Source organism: Microcaecilia unicolor, chromosome 5, assembly GCF_901765095.1.
Source record: "Microcaecilia unicolor chromosome 5, aMicUni1.1, whole genome shotgun sequence".
Taxonomy (NCBI): Eukaryota; Metazoa; Chordata; class Amphibia; order Gymnophiona; family Siphonopidae; genus Microcaecilia; species Microcaecilia unicolor.
In genome coordinates this window covers 356,423,697-356,447,072 of record NC_044035.1, presented here as the reverse complement: position 1 = coordinate 356,447,072, position 23,376 = coordinate 356,423,697, and the positions used below count along the sequence as shown (strand labels likewise).

The following is a 23,376-nucleotide window of genomic DNA, read 5'->3' as shown; positions in this document are numbered from 1 at the left end:
GCAGACTTATACGGTCTGTGCCAGAGCCGGTGGTTGGGAGGCAGGGCTGGTGGTTGGGAGGTGGGGATAGTACTGGGCAGACTTATACGGTCTGTGCCCTGAAGAGCATAGGTACAAATCAAAGTAGGGTATACACAAAAGTAGCACACATGAGTTGTCTTGTTGGGCAGACTGGATGGACCGTGCAGGTCTTTTTCTGCCGTCATCTACTATGTTACTATGTTATGTTACTATGTTGGGCAGACTGGATGGACCATGCAGGTCTTTTTCTGCCATCATCTGTCTTAAGGAAGGGCTCTTACTTAGTGCCCTGGGGGAAAAGCTTGGAGATAAGTTAAAGAGATCTGGAGGAGTAGAACAGATAATGCGATTGAAAATCGAGACGCAAAGACAAAGTTCATTCAGTAGAAAATACACAGCCACTGCTGCTGGGTCCAAGCACGAGAGGTTAGTCATGGCGAGCTTCAGTGACACAAACAGGGTGTCAATGACACAAATGGATCTGGGGCAGCATTGAGAGCTGGACGGGCTGCACAGCACTGCAGCATTGAGACCCTATGCTGTGTGTTTGACAGGATTTTTTACAGAGCTGCATGCCATGAAGAAGAGCAATGTTAGGGCTATTGGAAAGGCCTGTGATACCGTCAGAAGCAGAATTGGCTTGAGGAGATGGTGTTTGCCACTGTCTACTTGAGAGTCACATACACAGTGATCAAAGACAGCAGGACACGGAAAGAAATCTGGTCCACTTTTCTAAGGTGAATATAGCAAATGGAGAAAGACATGTCACCTCACTCCTCCCCCATCCCCCTTTCCTCTTCCCTCATTTCCATTCTTCTGTGCATAGCAAACCAATAATATACGTGAAAAAGACCCATGGAGTGGCTGAAAGAGGTCGGGTTACACACGGATATTCTGTCTACCCCAATGTTTTGTACTACAGATTGGAAACTGGTTGACCGACAGGCGGCAGAAGGTGATGGTAAATGGAATTCACTCGGAGGAAAGTGAGTAGTGGAGTGCCTCAGGGATCTGTGCTGGGGCCGATTCTGTTTAATATATTTGCGAGAGACGTTACTGAAGGATTGGAAGGAAAAGTTTGCCTTTTTGCGGATGACACGAAGATAGCCAATAGAGTGGATACCCTGGAGGGAGTAGAAACCATGAAAAGGGACCTCCAAATGCTAGAAGAATGGTCAAGGGTCTGGCAGTTAAATTTTAATTAGTTAAATCCTCTAGGGAATCTAAATCTGTTCGGTTTTTCTTATGTCCACTACTTTGAAAACAAAAAACCTTCTAAACAAATTTGGGTCAATAGTGTTGAAGTGAAATCTAAAATATTTTTTCTTTTTTAATGTGCAAATGAGTGCTCAGTCGACGGGGCTAGTCCAGCAGGACTCTCTCGCAGTATAGTACTGCTTTAAGGAGCCCAATAAAGCATCACAGCACCCCAACCTCCCTTTACTGAAGTTATTACTACTCTAATGTTCTCAATGTATTATGGGCTTAATCAATGTAAAATACGCTTATTCAGCCTCCATGATTTTTAGCCATGTTGCTATTAATACTGATGTAAGAAGGATCACTACTGGGCAGTCGATGAAAAAACAGTTCAAACTATAGAGAAAAATCTCTACTTATCTTTTATTGGGATGGTTGTAGTCGTAAATGCGGTTCCGTCCTGCAGGAGTCCCCGCCTGTGATGTCACTTTAAAAATAACTGCAATGTGCCATTGACTCCCTTAAAAAAGGAGGTGGTTTTCCAACATTCAGTATGTTATTCTTGGCTCCCTACATGCGTTCGGCAGGTGGAAAGTTTGAAGCTGCCGGTTCCCCTGAGGACGCCAGTGGGCGAAACATGCAAGCCTGCCCTTGCAGATCAGCAACGCGGCCGCACCGGAAAAGAGGACCAGCTGGCGGGGGTTGGGGAGGCCCGCCAGCAAAGGTACCCGGCGGCAGGGGAGGGTTGGCGGCGGTGGGAAGGGGGGGTCAAAGGTGGTGGCAGCAGGGGGGGGGGTTGGCAGCAGCAGGGGGGGAGTCAAAAATGGCAGGGGGGTTGACGGCACCAGGGGGGGCTAAAATGTGCCCCTTCACCTTGGGCTCTGGATCCCCCTCCCGCCAAAGTCTGGCTACGCCTCTGCTGGCAATGTGAGACCAGCACGGGACAAACGCTTTAGCTGGTGGGGGTTGGGGACCCTCCACCAGCCAAGGTACCTTCGCAGTGGCGGTGAGGGGGAGAGAGCGGCGGGGGGCGGAGGTGGCGGCAGGGGCAGAGGCAGTGGCAGGAAGGCAGTGGCGGAGAGGCTGTTGCAGCTGCGGGAGGCGGTGGAAGTGGTGGTGGGAGGGCAGGTCAAAGTGTGTCCCCCTACCTTGGGCTCTGCCCCCCCTCTCCCGTCGAGGTCTGGCTACACCCCTGACAAAGATTCCAAAAGTGACCAATTTTGAATTTCCCAGGTGGAAAGTCTCAGTAAAGGTAGCCAAGTACTTTGTACCTAGGTGTATTATTTGAAAAGGTCCCCATTATGGGCAGTTCATTATTATTCCCCAACGTAGTTCACGCTTTGTAAGTTCTGATCTCAACAAGAAAATCAAAACATCCTCCCTGTACGTTTCTTTTACTGAGAGTAGAGAGATAAATATTTTAACAATTCAGACAAACTAAAAAAGAAATAAAAACTCAACAACAACAGCTGTAGTAAACCAGTGGGAACATACTGACTGCTCAGGACACACAATCGTAGTATTCGTCTGGACAGTGCCAGGGTAGAAGGAGGTCTTTACCGTTGTCACTTGCCAGGATCAGAGCTGTGTACCAGCTGCCTTCCATGAAAGCTGACTTCCCACCGATGTCCTGCTTGGCCAGAATCCGGCCAGTAACCGAATCCACCAGAAGCCAATCTCCAGGGTCAGATTCAACTGAGTACCTGTAATCACCAAAGAGTAAGCCTTGAAATCAGTGACGTAACAAGGACTGAATGGGCCCTGGGTAGAAAAATTGAGATCCCCCCCCCCCCCCCCCCCCCCCCCCCATAACACCATTCCTCCCAAGGTAGTGGGGACTTGGGAGGGGGATGAAGCACATTTCTCAATATTACTTTTTAAAAACTTTTAAAAAGGGGTTGGACGGTTTCGTAAAGGACAAGTCCATAGACCGCTACTAAATGGACTTGGGAAAAATCCACAATTTTGGGAATAACTCGTATAAAATGTTTGTACGCTTGGGTAGCTCGCCAGGTGCCCTTGACCTGGATTGGCCGCTGTCGGGGACAGGATGCTGGGCTCGATGGACCCTTGGTCTTTTCCCAGTGTGGCATTACTTATGTACTTATGTCCTCTACTTGGCTCACTTTTATTACATAGAGCAGTGATTTAACCTATTGTGATGTCATAGTGGCTCATTCCACCAATAAGAGCCAACCTCATTAGTGATGTCACAATGGCTTGATTGTATAGAATGTTTGTACGTTTGGGTAGCTTGCCAGGTGCCCTTGGCCTGGATTGGCTGCTGTTGTGGACAGGATGCTGGGCTCGATGGACCTTTGGTCTTTTCCCAGTATGGCATTACTTATGTACTTATGTACTATTTATAACTAGTAAAAAAAGCCCGTCTCTCATTGAAATGAAACGGGCGCTAGCAAGGTAATCACCTTCTGCCATTAATGCTTTAAGGGAAGTTCCAGCATCCCCCCTCCCTCCCTCCCAGTTCCAGGGCCCCCCTCCCTTCTTCCCAGTTCCAGGTCCCCTCCCTCCGAATTTTAAATCATCCTGACTTACCTCATCAGGGTTACAGCAGCCGGCAGCAGCGGTAAAAAGCGTGCAGGCTCGGCACTTACTTCAGTTTTCTCTTCTCTGTCTCTCAGCTCTGGTCCCGCCCTCATTTCCTGTTTCCGGAAGGGCGGGACCAGAGCTGAGAGACAGAGAAGAGAAAACTGAAGTAAGTGCTGAGTCTGCATGCTTTTTACCGCTGCTGCCGGCCGCCGTAACCCCGACGAGGTAAGTCAGGATGACTTTTAAAATTCAGAGGGAGGGGGCCTGGAACTGGAAGGGAGGGAGGGACGGACGACGACCCTGGAACTCGGAGGGAGGGAACGAACTTCCGGTGGGTGAATATTATATGCAGCCTTCCCTTCCCTCCGAAGGCGGGGCACTGAGAGCGAGTGCGAGGCCTGTGGTTGGTCCCTTCTCCTTCTGACGTCGCGTTTCTTTCCCTGGCAATGATACAGAGTTCCCTCGAGGGCGGGGCGATTACGAACCCTAGGAACACTACACAGCTTCACTGCCACGCTGCCAAGGAGTCAGCTTCAGAACGTTGGAGGTGCGAATTATTATATTAGATATTCAACAAATCATTATATCTAAAAAATTAACTATTAAATGATGTCAGCAAATATAGGAAAAATGAAAACACTCGTAACAATGAGAAGAAAATATGAAAAAAAGAAAATATTGTCTAACTTAGCCAACAAATAGTTGGGTCAGGATACAAAGAAAAGTTAAATCCTTAAGAAAATACTCTTTCATATAAGGAGCTGACATACTACAATTAATACGTTCAGAAAAAAACAACAACACTTTTTTTTCTACCTTTTGTTGTCATAGAGTCTCTCTTCTGCACTTCTGTGTTTTGTTTTTTTCCGTAACTTTCTCCAGGGTCTCCTGTTCTTTTTACATTTCTTTTCTATGTCCACCATCTATCTTTCTTATGTGTCTCTGTCCATCCCGTCCAGTGTCTCTCTCACCCCTGTGTCCCTGTCCCTAGGCTCCCTCCAGAGCCAACATCCCTTTTGTATCCCTGTCCTTCCCCATGTCCTGCTTCTCTTCTCTCTCTTCCCTTCCTCCTGCATCCCCCTCACCCCCTACCCACCTTCTGGCATCTCTTTCTCCCTCCCTTGGCTGGGCCAGCATCTGTCCCCCAGTCCAGTCTCTGTTTTTCTCTCTCTCTTCCCTTCACTCCCCCCCCCCCCAGTCAAGCATCTGTACCCTCTCTTCCCCCTCCCCTTTGCTCCAGGTCTCTCTCTCTTCATTCTACTTCCTCACCCCCCCAGGTCCAGCATCTCTCTCCCTTCACTTCTCCTTTGCTCCAGGTCTCTCTCTATTCCTTCTGCTCCTCTCACCCACTCCCACTCAGGTCCAGTGTCTCTCCACCCTCCCCTTTCCTCCGTGCACCTGCATGGGTCTGGAATCAGTCTACCTCCCCCCCCCCCACCGCTGGTCCTCCAAATGTTGCAGCGGGTCGTGGCAGAGGAAGTGCTGAAAGCTGCTCTCTGAAGTAACTTCCTGTGGGTGGGACACAGCAGAATAAAGGCCCCACCAAACAGAGAACAACTTTGAGCACTGCCTCTGTCACGACCTGCCACAGTGTTTAGAGAATCGGCTTTGAGGGGAGGGGGCGAGGTTGACAAATGCTGGATTGCATAGATACATGGATGGGAAGGGGAAGGAGAATGCCAGGCCCGGATGCAGGAGGGAAGGGGGAAGTGCAATTTCAGGCAGCCTCTACCATTGGGCTGCCTTAGACATTGTGCTGGGTTCGGTCAATGGTAGCTTCTCCCCTGCTTTTAATGCAAATTGGAAAGGAAAACTTACACAAGGGCTTGTATGAATGGATCAAAGTTCATAGGTTAACATACATTCGAAAACGCGTATTCATTGTTTCTCAGCTAATCCTTCCTTCATACTAATGCCCGTTACTGTTTGGGTTTTACACTACCATTGGGACTGTTTCTCTCTCACCTATAGTTGTTGGGGGTCAGGTATTACTGTAGATCTGGGATTGTTTTTCTCACCTACAGCTGTTGGATGTCTGGTATTAGTCTAGCCCTGGGATTGCTCTTCCCTGTCTTCTTCTCACCTGAGCTCCTGAGGCTGTGCGATGTCCGGGTCGGCAGCCGTGTATACAACCACCTCCATCCCTGCCGGAGTGCCTTCTCTCACACTCACTATCTTGGGATTCTCTTGGAAGATGGGTGCTTCGTTGATGTCCAGCACTTTCACAGTCACCTTGGCTAGGCCCCGGTCTGTCTTGGGTGCTGCAGTGTCCAACTCTGCTTCGTTACGGACAGAGATGGTCAGTTCCACTGTGTCCTGAGTTTCGTAATCCAGAGCCTGGTGGAAGATAGCAATGGTACAGTGGGGTCAGTGAGCCCAGAGACATTTTTGAGCCAGCAGGGGATGGGGGCTGTGTGGGGGTCACAGCGTTGGGGTGTGGACTTTAAAAGAAGGGGCAGGCAGGAAACTGGGCCTTTATGGTGGAATTGCTAGGCCACTGGAACTAAGCAGGTGTGCATTCTGGGATAAGGGAAGGAAGGGCCTTTGGGAATGGGGTTTCATTGGCACACAGCCACACCATGGGAAAGTATTAGCAGGCTTCAGGCCTCCTTTCTCTCTCTCTTTCTAAAAGGGGTACTGGCCTTGTTTTAAAGGATTGTGCCTTATATTTACCTTCTGGCAATGCTTGTGTTTGGCTTCAGAGACAATGCTACCAAACGTTGTCCATGTGCTGGAAGCCAAAACTCCCCATGTGTCTACTGAGTGGAATTTGAGGCCCAGAAAACAGGGCTGGATCATGTTGGATCAATATTTAAACACCTAGCGAGCATTTGTTTGAAATCACAGACCATCACATAGAAACAGAGAAAAATGAAGGCAGATAAAGACCATATGGCCAATCCATAGTGTCCATCCATGCCGTTTACTATCCTTCCCTCTCCCCTAGAGATCCTATATACTTGTCCCAAGCTTTCTTGAATTCAGTTACAGTTTTCATCTCCACCACTTCCACTGGTTCTACGAATTCACCACCCTTTCGTGAAGAGGTATTTCCTCAGGTTACTTCTGAGTCTATCCCCTTTCACCTCCATTCTATGTCCCCTCGTTCCAGAGCTTCCTTCCAATTGAAAGAGACACACTTCCTGTGCATTTAAGTCACGTAGGTATTTCAATGTATCTATCATATCTCCCCTCTTTCTTCCACAGTATACAAAGCACCGCTGCGAGACTCATATACGGAAGAATGAAATATGATAGTGCTAAACCCTTACGAGAAAAACTACACTGGCTCCCAATCAAAGAGCGAATCGCGTTCAAGATCTGCACCCAGGCACCAGCCTACATGGCAGACATTATAGACCTCCCAACCAGGAACATGGAAAGAACAGCACGCTCTTACCTAATTCTTCACTTCCCAAGCTGCAAAGGACTAAAATATAAAAAAAACGTATGCTTCCAGCTTCTCTTACATAAGCACGCAATTATGGAATGCACTTCCAAATGCTACAAAAAGAATGCATGACCTAACAAACTTCCGGAAATCGTTAAAAACTTACCTGTTCACAAAGGCATACCAGAAATAACTAACCTAAACTCCTAACTCTACTAAACACTCGAAACACCTACCAGAACTGGACAAAATCGAACTTTCTCTCCTTCTCTCTTGATTACTTAAAATACTTTATCATCTATGAACATTAACACTAAACCACTCTGTATTTCTCCTACCGGAAATGGCGATTGCCATCACGGTACTATGTAAGCCACATTGAGCCTGCAAATAGGTGGGAAAACGTGGGATACAAGTGCAACAAATAAATAAATAAATAAATATTGATGAGATCTTCAAGTCTGTCTCCATTTGGTTTATGGCAAAGACCGCTGACCATTTTAGTAGCCGCCTTCTGGACTGACTCTATCCTGTTTCTCTCTATTTGATGGTGCGGTTTCCAGAACTGTACACAATATTGTAAATGAGGTCTCACCAGAGTCTTATACAGGGGCATCACCACCTCCTTTTTCCTACTGGACAATCCTCTCCCTACGCTCCCAAGCATCCTTCTAGCTTTCGCCATCCCTTTTCTACCTGTGTGGCCACCTTAAGATCATCACATACGATCATACCCAAGTCCCGTTCCTCTTTCGTGCACAGAAGTTCTTTACGCCTTATACTGTACTTCTCCCTCAGGCCTGTGGACCTCAAGGACCAGAACCAGACCTTCTCTATATGCAGGCCTCATAAAATAATAGGCTGTTTTAAGTTAGTCTGTTCAGTGGCTTACAGGTAGCGGGGGTTGGATGCACTGCTATAACATTCATTTCAGGGACATCCCAATAGAGCAGATGAAATATGTTAAGAAAAGTGGATTTAGAGGCACGAAGAGGATGAGCTGTGCAATTAAGGCGTGACTCTTAGTAATCACGTTTTTCAAGAGGGGCTGATGGACCTGCCCATAGCCTCTCTCCAGAGTTTGATTGGGGTGGTGAATTCTTGCTCATGGGACAAGCAGACTGCAGGATTTGAATTAGCAGAATTTACAACCTTCCTGAGCCCCTACGTCAAGCCCCCTCCCTGCCCATCTTCAAGTCTCTGCTTAAAGCCCACCTCTTCAATGCTGCCTTCGGCACCTAACTCTTACCTTCAGGATATCCAGACTGCCCCAAATTGACTGCCCCCATCGTATCGTCTACTCACTTGTCCTTTAGATTGTAAGCTCTTTGAGCAGGGCCTGTCCTTTTATGTTAAATTGTACAGCGCTGCGTAACCCTAGTAGCGCTTTAGAAATGTTAAGTAGTAGTAGTAGTAGTAGTTACTGGCAAAGTCCAGATTGGGAAACAACAAAGACAAATGGAAGGAATCCAGAAAGACCAAACTAAAATCACGGGTGTAAAAAAGCCAAAGTATTTTATTAGAACCCTACACGGTCCGTGTTTCGGCCAAAAAGGCCTTCTTCAGGGGTCTACAGATTGGCATATACAGATATTCTTCCAAAGGTTCTCACAAATTGAGACAATCTCATAGTGCTATCCCAGCAAAGCATGGACTCTATAGTCAATAAAAATCGGCTATGTGAGAGACGCTACTATTTAAAGAACGGAATGACGTCCAGGTTGGGGACATGGAAAGAGGTTTGGGCTATATCCGATTCAGTGGCTTAACGGGCAGATGTTGTGGCTTCCACATATTGTAGAAAGTGGACAATCCTCCAGGCACTGAGCAACCTGTACGTGCTCTGGACAAGGGCTGCTTTTGCCACCTTCCGTCCTCACAGACTTAACTCCAAAGGGGAGTACACTCCTCTCTCTGAGGGACCAGACTCTTCCCTCTTCTTGTCCACCTTTCGTGATGATTGCTGTTTATAAGGAAATAGGGTTTGCCTTATATTCATTCATATACCATTCAAAAAGTCAATCCCCCAAAAATATTTATCGAAGAAAACAGTAAGAACGATGCCTAACGAGAAACCAAATACTAAATCTTTATTTGTTAAGGGGTTCAATGCGGAGCTCAGTGAGTCAGGCTGCAGAAGCGGATCGCTTGACAGTGCTATACATTATGAAATACTCTCCATATAGATGGAGGATCTGTTGTAAATCAGCTCTGGTGTCCATGAGGAAGATTTTTGAAACAGAAATTTCTGTAGGACGTTTGAAACTCACAGTGAAAGAGCGACAGAGTTGCAAATTCAGAAAAGTCTGCTCCTGTTTGTTTCTTAACCTCCAGTGCTTGCTGTTGATTGTCTGTCAACGAAGTTGAAAGCTTAAAGACTTTATTTGGTCTTAGGGAATATACTTTATCCCTTCATTATTTGGATCCTGGTGGCATACGATGCTTATCGAGAACGCATCATCACGTTTGGCTTTGATTTAAATTCACATTGGGTTAACGCATGAAGTTAAAAATTGGGCGTTCTATATGGAGAGTATTTCATGATGTGTAGTGCTTTCAAGCGAGCCACTTCTGTGGCCTGACTCACTGAAGTTATGCTCGGCTGCAGGTACAGTCTATACTGAACTCTCCATTGAACCTCTCAACAAATAAAGATTTATTATTTGGTTTCTCGTTAGGCATCGTTCTTACTGCTTTCTTAGATATATATTTTTGGGGGATTATGTTAGAGTTGTCTCTCCCCTGGGATTTTTGTTTGTAGTTATATTCATTCATAGCAATATTTATAGTGAGCTCTTTTAAGTGGAGAAGGATTCTCAGAAATGGATGAATGGTGTGGGTTGCTCAGACGAAGGAACAGTTAGAAGGATTTCTCCCAGAAAAAAGGCTCCAGGACATTTACTTGGATGGGGAGCTGGAAGCCACAGAGCTGTTCCTTTCTCCGGCCACTCAGCTGTGAGGCTGAAGTTCAGTAAACAAACATGTACTTCCTGTTTAAGGCAACACTAGGGTTATGGAAGGAAAAGGGAGCGGCAGTCCTGGAAATTATGATCTGCCAATGAAATATATGATGTATCCAAGCAGAAGAAGACTGCACAAGGCCCAGGCATGGTGGAAATGGATGGTATGTAATATTTTGGCTAGCGTTCAACAATTTTGGAACCACAGTGTGTCTGAGGTAATAATTCACTAAGCTGTGGATGCACTGTCAGTATTAACAAAGGATCCTGTGAACTTTCTAGGAGGAGAGAAACCGCTTTTAAGCAGCCCATAAGCAAGATCAGAGAGCAGATCCCGAAGAATGGAGAGAGAGGGGAAGGGAAGAGATTGCAAAATTGGAGAGCCAGAAGAGAAGAGGAAAGCCATAGAGGTAGAGTGGGTGCCCCCTTGAAGCAGCACAGACACACGGCTCTCATGCCAGCGGCAGCAGGCTCATCTTTGGCCTGGTATTTGGTACCCTGGGCAGTTGACTGTTGTCTCTACCTAAATCAGGGACTGCATGTAGGACAGACATCTTCAGTTCTGTATAAAGAGACCCAATGTCAAGGAAATTAGAAAAAAAAGGGTGCTTATTATTATGTCTTCATGTGTGACACATCGTAGTCAATGGTGACTGGATCTAAGCCTAGTCATTTGATGAATGTAAACTGCCTTGACTAAGCAAGTATCGGTGAAATATAAATATTTTAATAGATACACTTTTCTATGATCATGATGTGAGGAATACTGTGCAGTTTACTATCACCTTTTCTTTTCAATGTCATTTATTGTCCGTTTGGGCTACTTTGCTACATGAATGGTTAAGATGGTCTACAGTTTCATCTTTGGCTTTACCTAATCAGCATTTGCTGGCCCTTGAAACTTTTTCAATATTATCTTTCATAACATTTGTTTATAGACACTCTTTTCTCGTCTCAAGTAGTTTGTTTGGACAAGGTTATTAAAGATCTCTTGATGTCCAAAATTTCCTATAAACTCTTTCGTAAACAGATCAGAACTTACTTATTTAAGAAATTTGTGTTGAATCATGCTGAATAGGATATGTAGTTAAGGGATATTTTGTCTCGGTTAGGTTATATTTTGTTATTCCTGGAAGTGTCCAGTCTTCTCTAATGTGTGTTCCACATTGAACCGAAAGGTTTTTGGCGGAATATAAATGTATTGTTAATGTTAAAATTTATTGTTAAAGAAATGTTCAAATGACTCCGTTTTCCTCCTCAAGTTAGATAGATCCTTCACTATATTAGTCTGAAGAATACGAACATTCTGAAGATCTTTCACTTGTGTCTTGACTTGTTCAGTTTCTTTCAGTTTCCCCTCCAAAGCAGTCAGATCGTGGCCCTGTTTTTGAACCTGGGGGCACAAAGCTTTACCTATGTCCGCTATTAAGGACCATAAACTAACCAGAGTGACTTCAGAAGGCTTAACAAAGTAGACTGTATAATCCATACCTTAGGTTCCATAGTTGAAGAGGATTCCTTCTCGTTACTCACAGCCTCCAACACCCCAAAGAAGAAGATGGAACCACTGCAGCCTCTGCTGGCGAAACTGGCAAATCCAAGCTTCCCAGAACTCTCTCGGGGTGACTCAGTGCCTCTTGCTGCTCAGTACCTGCATAGCTTCCCAAACTCAGGGCCAATGCCAACAACGGGGAGCTGTTGCTTTGCGGTTGAGGGGGAGGGGCTCGTGTCGGGGCTAAGTGGAGCGTTCCGAGGCTTCCATGTGCCCCATGCTGCTCACCGACCCAACAGGAATCCCAGCTCTCTGCAGAAAAGAGTCAATCAAACCCGCAATGGAAGGGGTACTTGGACGTTGAGAGGCAACATCAGCAGACCTGCCCCTTCTCTTCGGCATCATGGAAGAAAACAGAAAGCGTCTTCCCATGTCAGGCGCATCCATTCCTCTTATCTAATTTATATTGTAAACTGCTTAGATATCTATATTTTTATTTCCATTATATCAAAGAAAATTGAACTGGGAAATGCTGCTGTGTTGTTTCATCTGCCAAAGCTGTTTTGTGTGCTGTTGGAAGGTTCAGGGTTAGCAAGGAGATGGAGGTGAACGTGTCATTTTGAAGCCAACGGACTAGATAGTCCAGAAGCACATTGTGTAAATATTCGTCAAGTTCGCAATCTTCCATATGAGTGGCAGTGCTCTCACCAGAGCCCTGATTCTGCTTGTGCAAGGCTGGTAGGGCATGACCCAGGTGAGGCATTGGCTCAGGGGCACCAAAAGCCAGCCTCATCAGCTCACACTTCACATTTTCTCACTACTATGTCCTGCACTGTTGCTGGTTTGTGAGAACAGGCAGCAGATAGGGAAGGACAGCACAGCGGCAAGAGCAAAGGACAGATTAGGAGTTGATACTGGCAGGTAAGCTGGCTGGAATGGAACTAATGTGAATTGGCGGGTGGGGAGGGGAGCAGGCTGGGAGTGGGGAATTTGTGCCCCCCCAAGGTGGGGCACCAAAGTAAAAGAAGATTCTGGGCCCCACAACCTCTTGAGCTGGTCCTCAGCTTGTGGAACGAAACCTTTGAATAATGATGGATGCAGAAGGAAAGAAATGGGCCTTTAGAAATGCCCTAATGTCCTCATTTCTCTTAGCGTTTGGCAAGGCTTGGGAGACCAGTGAATGTATGATCACCTGCTGCATGTTTTCCCCCACACTCAGTCATGAGAACAGCCCACTAGAATTTCAGTCATGCTCTTCCCAGGAGAATGCACAAGAGTCCCAGGCACTGGGCTGCCTCACATCAAACTTGTGCAGCTGGAGCTATTGGCTTGATTTCTATGTTGGAATGTAATTGTATTTTGCATGCATTGCCTGTCACCTATTATTTCTCTGTGATTACTCTGTGACCTCTGATGTGAATTACTTAGAGAGGTCACACAGCTATGCAACTTCCTGTGGGGGTTAGACACAGCAGATGCAGCACATGCAGCACATGGAGCACATGGAGCTCATGATCTCTCCTAACCTGAGAGGATCTATGGTGGTGTGAGCATCCATTACCATCTAAGCACATGGAAGGAGCTGATAATACAAATGTATAGTAATATGTATATATAAGCCTGTCTGATTATAATCTAACTACAAACTGTGAGTAAACAGATGTTTTGTTACTTCAACTTTAAAGTGACTCAGCAGTGAATTATTCAGGGGTGAATGAGAGAGAGATGAAGAAAGAAATTAACATTTCTAAAGCTGAAGCTGTGTGTACTAAAATCTGCTAATTATTTACTACAAATAATCCAACAAAAGGGTTATGGGCCCAGGGCCAGGAATTGAAAAAGAAGAGAAATATTACCAGGCAGAAAAAAGGCCACATTTTTCTCTTAAGTTTTAAAGGAAAGATTCAGTCTGTCTCTCTCTCCCCCCACACAGCAGACAGAAGGCTAAGAAAATGGCTGAGGGAAGAAATTCACCATTGTTCTATTCTCTCAAGGTGCCTAAATTAAATGAGTTTAATTATCAGCAGTGGGAACTAAGATTCATATGTCTCCTTCGAGCAAAAAGATTAGATATATGCTTAGACCAAGACAGAACAGCTGAAAATATGGCTGAATGGGACAATGCAAACTATTATGTGAAGTGCATGCTTTTGGAAGCTCTCTCAGAGAAACAAGCCATATTAGTGGAGGGAAAAGATACACCAAAGGACATTTTATGTAAGCTGAGAACTATGTATGCAACTACATATGCAAAGCAGCAACCAATTTGGTTGGCAGAGTTGAATGAAACCAAATTAAGGGATAAAAGTAAATGTAATGATCACATTATGCATCTTATGTCTTCATTTCAAAAGTTAGAACTTTCTGGAATTCCCATGTGTGATGCATTGAAAAAAGCATTTCTTTTTACCTCACTATCAAAGAAGTTTGATGTTTTTAGGTCTGTAAATGAGGCCATTGAAGGGCAATCTTTTGAACAGACAACATCAAAACTAAGGCAGGAATGCATAATAAATGATTCTGAGGAGATGTGTTCTCAAAGCAAGTCAGAGAGAAATGAAACAAATTTCTTGGCAAAGAACAGAGGAAGGCGGAGCTATGGGAAAACTCCACCCAAGGGCAAGCTGATTTGCTACTCATGTGGAAAGGAGGGACATGTATCTAAATGGTGTAAGGAAACACAAAACACTCCCTCTAGCTCACCTAAGCCAATGGAACTAAAGAATTTTCAAACCAGGAAATGTATGAAGGACAAAGATAAACACAAGGGCTTTCTAATGGCAGAAAAATCTTTGACTATGGTAAATAATAATTCAAATGAAAGTACTTGGATTTTGGATTCGGGGAGCACATGCCATTTAACCAATTGTAAGGATTTCTTTCAGGAAATGTGTCCAGAGGAAGGTATTCTTAAAACTGCAAACGCAGGGACTGCTAAGATCCAAGCAAAAGGTATTGGATTCTTAAAATGCAAAGTGTCTAATGAAGTTAAAGAAATTCCTGTAAGTGATGTCTTGTATATTCCCCAAGCAGTTTGCAATATGCTTAGTGTATCTACATTAGATAAGAAGGGATTTGTGATTCATTTTGAAAATAGTAAGTGCACAATCTCTAAAAATGATGAAGTGTATGCTGAAGCTTTTATGCATAATGATGTTTATAAACTGAGCATTTCAGGTGAAGCCTCACATATGGCGCAAGTAAGGAAGAATGCTGGTAAAATGGAGAAATGCATAGACTGTGTTACTCAAAAAGGTGTGAGACCCTCATTTCCTGCATACACAGGAAATAGGAGTAATAAAGTGCTGGACTTAATACACAGTGACTTATGTGGACCGTTTAATATCCCATCATTGGGAAATAACAGATTTGTGCTAATATTCTTGGATGATTTCTCTAGATATTGTGTGGCCTATTTGCTGAAAGAGAAAAGTCAAGTCACAGACATGCTGAAGAAATACGTAGCCATGGTGAGCAATAAATTTGAAAGAAAACCAAAGGTTCTTCAGACCGACAATGGTGGTGAGTTCACTTCACAAAGCATGCGCACATTTCTAGAACAAGAAGGCATTCAACATATCACAACAGTAGCTTATACACCAGAGCAAAATTCTGTTGCAGAGAGAAAATTTAGGTCACTTGTGGAAATGACCAGATGTATGCTGTCAGATAGCAATCTCCCTAAAAGACTATGGGGGGAAGCCATTCTCACAGCAGTGTACCTACAAAACAGAATGCCAACTAATGGCGCTGAGCGCACTCCACATGAGACATGGCATGGTAGGAAGCCAAACCTGTCACACATAAGAACATTTGGAAGTACAGCATATGCTCATGTACCAAAGCAAAGAAGGCATAAGCTGGATTCCACAACAGAAAGGGGCATTTTAGTTGGCTATGCTCCAGGACACAAAGGATATAGAATTTTGAATCTGAAAACTGGCATTGTTGGCATAAGACATGTTACATATTTTGATGAAAACAAAAGGGTTGATAAAGGCTGGATTATCCCAGATGAGCCTTATCATCCAGAATATGAAACTAGAACCATAATAGACATGCCAGTGTATATAAATGCCATACCAAGGCAGATGTCTGAAAGCAACTCACCTGTATCTAACGAGGAACAGACAGAGGAAGCAGACACAGAAAGGATCATTGAAGAAGACAGTACAGTTGGAGAAGGGGAATCAATTGGAGAAGGACTCTCAGATTTAGAGGATGCGGAAGGTCAGACCAACCTGTTGTCAGACGCTCATCCAGGGAAAACAAAGGTGTTCCACCCCCAAGACTGTCTTACTTAACAAAGTCAGCAGAAGCTCAAGAGCCCTTAACATGGGATGAGATTGAGAAAATGCCAGCAGAAGAAGCTGCTGAATGGCATAAAGCTGCACAAGAAGAAATTGATGCATTGGATAAAAATAATACTTGGATTCTTACAAAATTACCTCCTGGCAAGAAAGCTATAGGATGCAAATGGGTATTCAAGTTAAAAAGGAATGCACAAGGAAAAGTGGAAAGGTATAAAGCCAGATTAGTGGCAAAGGGATATCTTCAAAAATATGGAGAAGATTTTGATGAAGTGTTTGCACCTGTAGTGAAACACACGACAATCAGAACACTTCTGAGCATTGCAGTCTCAAAAGGCATGCAAGTCAACCACATTGATGTGAAAACAGCGTTTCTTCATGGAGAAATAACTGAAGACTTGTACATGGAACAACCAACAGGTTTCATAAATACAAAACAAAGACAGCTAGTGTGTAAATTAAACAAAGGTCTTTATGGATTAAAGCAAAGTGCAAAATGTTGGAATGATAAATTGCATGAAATATTGACAAATTTAGGATTTAAACAAGGTGAAGCAGATAAATGCTTGTACACTAGGTGCACAAATGGACAATATGCATACATTTTAGCTTTTGTTGATGATCTGCTCATTGCAAGCAAAAGTGAGCAAGAGTACAAGGACATTGTAAAGTGTTTAAACCTCAATGTTGAGATAAAAGAACTGGGTAATGTGTCATACTATCTTGGTATAGAAATTGAGAAACAAAATGATGGTTCTTATCTTCTAAGCCAGAAGCAGAAAATAAATGAGCTTATTGAAAGTTTAGGTATGCAAGATGCCCAAGTTGTAAGCACTCCCATGATCACTGATTTTCTGAAGGATGAAACAGTAAGAGAACCTTTACCAGATAACATCCAATATAGATCAGCCATAGGTAAGCTTTTATATCTAGCTACCACATACAGGGCTGATATAGCAAATGCAGTAGGAATTTTGAGCAGAAGGGTCAGCTCACCTACCAAATCAGATTGGACTGCAGTTAAAAGGATGGTAAGGTATTTAAAGGGTACCATTGATTGTAAATTAAAGATTTCAGCCAATAGTAATCCAAAACTAATATGTTACTGTGATTCAGATTGGGCAGGGGATCATTCTGATTATAAATCCACAAGTGGATATGTGTTTATGTATGGAAATGTACACATTTCATGGGCCAGTCATAAACAAAGTATTGTGAGTTTGTCTTCTACAGAAGCTGAATATGTGGCCGTATCGGAAGCGTGCAGAGAACTGATGTGGATTGAAAAACTTTTGCTGGATTTTGGAATAGCTGAAAAGAGACCAATCCAGATAATGGAAGATAATCAGAGCTGCATCCGACTGTCACAGAATGACAAGGTTCAGTCACGCACCAAGCACATCGCAACGAAATACCACAACGTGCGAGAGTTGGCGAAAGAAGGGGTCATCAGTCTACACTATTGTCACACCAGTGAGATGACAGCTGACATCATGACCAAACCGTTACCCAGAGAACATTTTGAGGATCTGCGTATAAAGTTTGGACTTTGTATGAATAAATAATTGCATGACAGTTATGCATGAGAAGGGGTTTGTTGGAATGTAATTGTATTTTGCATGCATTGCCTGTCACCTATTATTTCTCTGTGATTACTCTGTGACCTCTGATGTGAATTACTTAGAGAGGTCACACAGCTATGCAACTTCCTGTGGGGGTTAGACACAGCAGATGCAGCACATGCAGCACATGGAGCACATGGAGCTCATGATCTCTCCTAACCTGAGAGGATCTATGGTGGTGTGAGCATCTATTACCATCTAAGCACATGGAAGGAGCTGATAATACAAATGTATAGTAATATGTATATATAAGCCTGTCTGATTATAATCTAACTACAAACTGTGAGTAAACAGATGTTTTGTTACTTCAACTTTAAAGTGACTCAGCAGTGAATTATTCAGGGGTGAATGAGAGAGAGATGAAGAAAGAAATTAACATTTCTAAAGCTGAAGCTGTGTGTACTAAAATCTGCTAATTATTTACTACAAATAATCCAACATTCTAAGCATAGCCCTGCTTTTGATTGCTGGTGTCAACAGTGCACTCCTGCTGCCCCTTCACATTAACAGTAGCAGAAGCCCATCCTTGTCACCGAAAAGAGGTTGTAGAATATGGCAGAGTCATCAGATTTTTTCCTGAACATTTATGGTGTACGCACTCAGCGTGGAAGCACACAACAGTGGTAAAACAGGAACAACAAAACAAGAGAGCGTGTCTAGCATAGAATTTGAAGGTTCATACTCTATAGCTCCTCCTGCTCCATACCTAACACTCTCCATAAGAACCCCTCTCAAAATCCCCAGAATGATCAGAACCCTCCTGACCTTTATCACAGACAGGACACCATCGTTGGTCTCAAGGTCGGTGCGGATGGAGAAGGCTCTCTGCGGATCCTGGTTGATGATCGAGTATTTGGCCAACCAGTTGGAGGAACCGACCAGGTCCTTATCCTGCACGCTCACCCTGCCAATGTCGACATCTACGGTGTGTTCCATCACCTCCATAGAATACTGCAGGCAAAAAAAGAGAGAAACGATTATCACCTTTCTGCTTCACCAACGCTGCTCCAGGAACGGGGACAACTGAATAGATACAGTGACTTCACCAGGTTGAGCAGCTGTGTTGCTGCATTATAAACTGTATTCACACGAATAAGCCCTGGGGGTATGTGTGGTTTGCATGATTGCACCTTTTATTCTGATATATAGGAGACCTGATCAAGAAAGGAGATAGGGATAGTAAAAGGTTTGCAAAGTATTTGAGGTATCAAAAGATGGACATCAGAAGGTCTTAGAAAACTTAATCCTATGACAAACATTTGCTTGAAAGGGCTTCTGAAATGCTATTCAAGGGATGTTGATACAGAAAAGGTTATATCAACACCAGTACAATAGTTATAGAGACCTCAAGGCAGGAAAACAGATAATTAATCAGAGAAATAAAATTCTCACATCATGGGTATAAAATTACAAGTGAAGAACATGAAAAGCTGTAGTGTCGTTAATCCCTGAAGATTTGCAACTGTGCTCTTGCTACATATTGAGTTTGGGATCCCATAAAGTACTTACCAGGACACACCCATGAACTGGGGAGATTGATGGCTTGAAGACGGCACCTACCCTTGAGGCTGGCTTCAGTGATGTCAAAGTGAGACCCTTACTGGGAATTCTTTTGCTAACAGGTGTGTTAGGTTGGGGGTTACTAGAAGAGTAAGTTCCCTGGACAGAATCACTGGGGGGAGTGACTGGGGGGGGGGGGGGGGGGTCACTGGGTAGCAGGAAGCCCAGCCCATGAAATAAAATGCACAGGGTGACAGGGGGAGGAGTTTGGAAGGAGATAAAGCTAAGGTTATGCCCTTTAGGGGGTCTTTGGTTGCCTGATGGTCCCCTGCCACTGACCTGGAGGAGGAAAGGGGAATCGCAAATAGGAGAAGTAAACCACTGGCTGTAAAGGAGGCTGTAAAGTGGAGGAGTGGCCTAGTGGTTAGAGCACTGGTCTTCCAATTCAGAGGTGGCCAGTTCAAATCCCACTGCTGCTCCTTGTGATCTTGGGCAAGTCACTTAACCCTCCTCCATTGCCTCAGGTACAAACTTAGATTGTGAGAACTACCCAGAGTACCTGACTGTAACTCACCTTGAGCTACTACTGAAAAAGGTGTGAGCAAAATCTAAATGAATGAATGAATAAATAAAGGTGTGGTGTGGCTCAGCAAAGCAACAACTGTGAATGAGGAGAGCTATGGGTAGGCAGAGGAGAGACCCAGCCAGGGCCTGCTCATCCCAAGACCAGGGTGGATCCAAAGCAAAGGTCACCTTGGAGGGAGGTCAGACCACAGGGGATCTGGACCTGTGAGAGGAGCTCAGCCTTTGGGACACTATTCTCTGGGCTAGGCATGGACAGGAGTCTGTAAAAAGTGTACATAATCCTGCTGAAAAGTACCTGTAAATATATCCAAGGGAGGAGAAAACAGGAGTTCCCCTATGGGACTCAGAGTTTTAAAAGCTTTCCATTCAATGTTGGAGAGTTGAAATGGATTGATGTTCCTCAGTGGCGTAGCAAAGTTGGCTGCCACCTGGGGCGGATCGCCGCTGTGCAACCCCCCCCCCCCCCCCCGAGTGCAGCAGCGCCCGTTTCCCCAGGATGCAGCACGACACCCCCCCCCGGCGCAATGACACCCCCCTCCCTAGTGCATCAAGCCCCCACCAGTGCAATGACACCCCCTCCCCGGCGTATCAAGCCCCCCTCCCCGGGTGCATTCTTGGCTGTTGGAGGATGCAGAGAGCAGCTGCGCACCTGTTGGCTCCAGTGGCTCCCTGCTCCCTCTGCCCCGGAACAGGAAGTAACCTGTTCTGGGGCAGAGGGAGCAGGGAACCAGCAGAGCCAACAGGCGTGCGGCTGCTCTCTGCACCCTCCAGCAGCGTGCACCCAGGGCGGACTGCCCCCACCGCCCGCCTTTGCTACGCCACTGATGATCCTGCTGTTGCAGAGCCGAGGAATAAACTGGTTGAGTTTGCATGAGCTGCTGACTTCAGTGTGTTCATTTGACTTCACAGAATATAAGCATGTATGAAGCCTACCAAGCTAACAGTCAGTCTTATTCCTTACAGTTTGTTTTGAGTTAGCATTTTTTGGGGTTTCCTGGGGGAGAAGAGGGTGATCCCCAGGTGGAGGCACCGAGAACCAAGCAAGTAAGGGACCGACAGAGACTGCCCTTGGGAGGCTCCAACCGGGTCGGACTCCAAATTCAGGAGCGACCAGGTCAGGGGTGTTACAGGTGAGATGGTTTAGTCTCCTGGGGGTGAGAACAGAGTATGCATGCAGTCAGGTCAGCATCTGGGGTTAACCAAGATGTAGAGCCAGGAATTCATAAAGCCTTTCTTGCAAATTTAACAAATAAAAGCAAAAAAGAATGAGCTGATTCTTTTTCATTGGATTAACTTAATACATTTATTCATTAGGCTTTCAAGAGTTAAGCCTTCCTTAGGTCAGAATAGAATGAGCAGAGGATGGCATTACCATAATTTATTCTTTCTTAACACATATATGCACATGATATATATATATATCTATACCATGATCTGTTCACGTATGTTTCATGTATGTTACCATGTATGTATGCAACTTAACACATTACCATTTGTAATTCTGTTACCCGGAAATGGCAACCGCCATTACGGCAAATGTAAGCCACATTGAGCCTGCAAATTGTTGGGAAAATGTGGGATACAAATGCTACAAATAAATAAATAAATAAATAAATAAATAAAATAAAAATTACTAGGAAATATAGGTGAATTATAAAAAAGCATTCCACTGATAGTCTGAAGGAGAGAGCTGGAGGACCCGTTGATAGTCTGAAGGGGAAGGACATGAGACCCGTTGTCTGACACAGTCATGTCTAGTAGCCAAAGAGTTGCAAACAGTTGATGAAGAAGTGTAATTCTTGCAGCAGGTTATGTGTGAGGTACTAAATATCATCTCAAGCCCTTTCAGTAAGAAGTTCTTGCCTTGAAATGGACTTGTATAGTTAATGTGCATATCTGCCTCTGTGTATCTCTTGCCCTGTCCTGCATTTCTCCCCCTATGTCCCTATCCCTACTCCCCCCCCCCCCCGTGTTCAACATTGCTTCTCTGAGTCCCTATCCCTTCTCCCTCCATGCCCAGCATCTCTTCTCTGTCTGCCTATCTCTCCCCTTTCTCTTATCACACACACACACCCTCATAGTTCAGTGTGTTTCCCCCTCTCTTCCATCTAGCATCTTTCCCTATTTGTTCCCCACCCCCTAGTCTCTCTCTCTCCTCCCTTCCCCCCCAGCTGGTCCAGCATCTATCCCTCTCCCTCCCCCCTTTCTATCCAGCATCTCTTCTTATTACTACTACTACTACTATTTAGCATTTCTATAGCGCTACAAGGCATACGCAGCGCTGCACAAACATAGAAGAAAGACAGTCCCTGCTCAAAGAGCTTACAATCTAATAGACAAAAAATAAATAAAGTAAGCAAATCAAATCAATTAATGTGAACGGGAAGGAAGAGAGGAGGGTAGGTGGAGGCGAGTGGTTACAAGTGGTTACGAGTCAAAAGCAATGTTAAAGAGGTGGGCTTTCAGTCTAGATTTAAAGGTGGCCAAGGATGGGGCAAGACGTAGGGGCTCAGGAAGTTTATTCCAGGCGTAGGGTGCAGCGAGACAGAAAGCGCGAAGTCTGGAGTTGGCAGTAGTGGAGAAGGGAACAGATAAGAAGGATTTATCCATGGAGCGGAGTGCACGGGAAGGGGTGTAGGGAAGGACGAGTGTGGAGAGATATTGGGGAGCAGCAGAATGAGTACATTTATAGGTTAGTAGACGAAGTTTGAACAGGATGCGAAAACGGATAGGGAGCCAGTGAAGGGTCTTGAGGAGAGGGGTAGTATGAGTAAAGCGACCCTGGCGGAAGATGAGACGGGCAGCAGAGTTTTGAACCGACTGGAGAGGGGAGAGGTGACTAAGTGGGAGGCCAGCAAGAAGCAGATTGCAGTAGTCTAAACGAGAGGTGACAAGGGTGTGGATGAGGGTTTTGGTAGAGTGCTCGGAAAAAAAGGGGTGGATTTTACGGATGTTGTAAAGAAAGAAACGACAGGTCTTGGCGGTCTGCTGGATATGAGCAGAGAAGGAGAGAGAAGAGTCAAAGATGACCCCAAGGTTTCGAGCTGAGGAGACAGGGAGAATGAGAGAGCCATCAACAGAAATAGAAAACGGGGGGAGCGGGGAGGTGGGTTTGGGGGGGAAAATGAGAAGCTCGGTTTTGGTCATATTTAATTTCAGGTGGCGTTGAGACATCCAGGCAGCAATGTCAGACAAGCACGCTGAAACTTTGGTTTGGATGCAAGGTGAGATATCAGGGGTAGAAAGGTAGAGCAGCACCTTTCTCTCCCTCCCTCTGGCCCACAGATCCATTGTTTCTTCCCCCCTCCCCACGTGGCTCACTGGTGCTGCTAACTACCTAGACCGCTGCAGGTAGAGGCACTTCTGCAATTGAAAGGAGCTGCCTTCGAGTCTTGGTCTTCCCTGTGATGCGTCCTGTGCACATGGAACAGGAAGTTGCATCAGAGAAGGCAGGACGTGTCACAGGGAAGACTGAGGCCTCTGCTGCCCGTCTCGTCTTCCGCCAGGGTCGCTTTACTCATACTACCCCTCTCCTCAAGTCGCTTCACTGGCTCCCTATCCGTTTTCACATCCTGTTCAAACTTCTTCTACTAACCTATAAATGTATTCACTCTGCTGCTCCCCAGTATCTCTCCACACTCGTCCTTCCCTACACCCCTTCCCGTGCACTCCGCTCCATGGATAAATCCTTCTTATCTGTTCCCTTCTCCACTACTGCCAACTCCAGACTTCGCGCCTTCTGTCTCGC

The 23,376-nt window shown here is 45.0% G+C and overlaps 1 protein-coding gene across 1 annotated transcript in view; it reads right to left on the bottom strand.

The window, feature by feature from the left end:
• The window catches only part of CDH15 (cadherin 15), a 110,177-nt gene that overhangs the window by 18,516 nt on the left and 68,285 nt on the right, over positions 1 to 23,376 (bottom strand). Inside the window, exons 7-9 of the mRNA XM_030204603.1 lie at positions 18,309 to 18,494; positions 5,852 to 6,105; positions 2,782 to 2,924 (exon numbers count right to left, since the gene is read on the bottom strand). Coding sequence (XP_030060463.1) covers positions 2,782 to 2,924; positions 5,852 to 6,105; positions 18,309 to 18,494 — 583 coding nt within the window. The remainder of the gene's footprint in view (positions 1 to 2,781; positions 2,925 to 5,851; positions 6,106 to 18,308; positions 18,495 to 23,376) is intronic.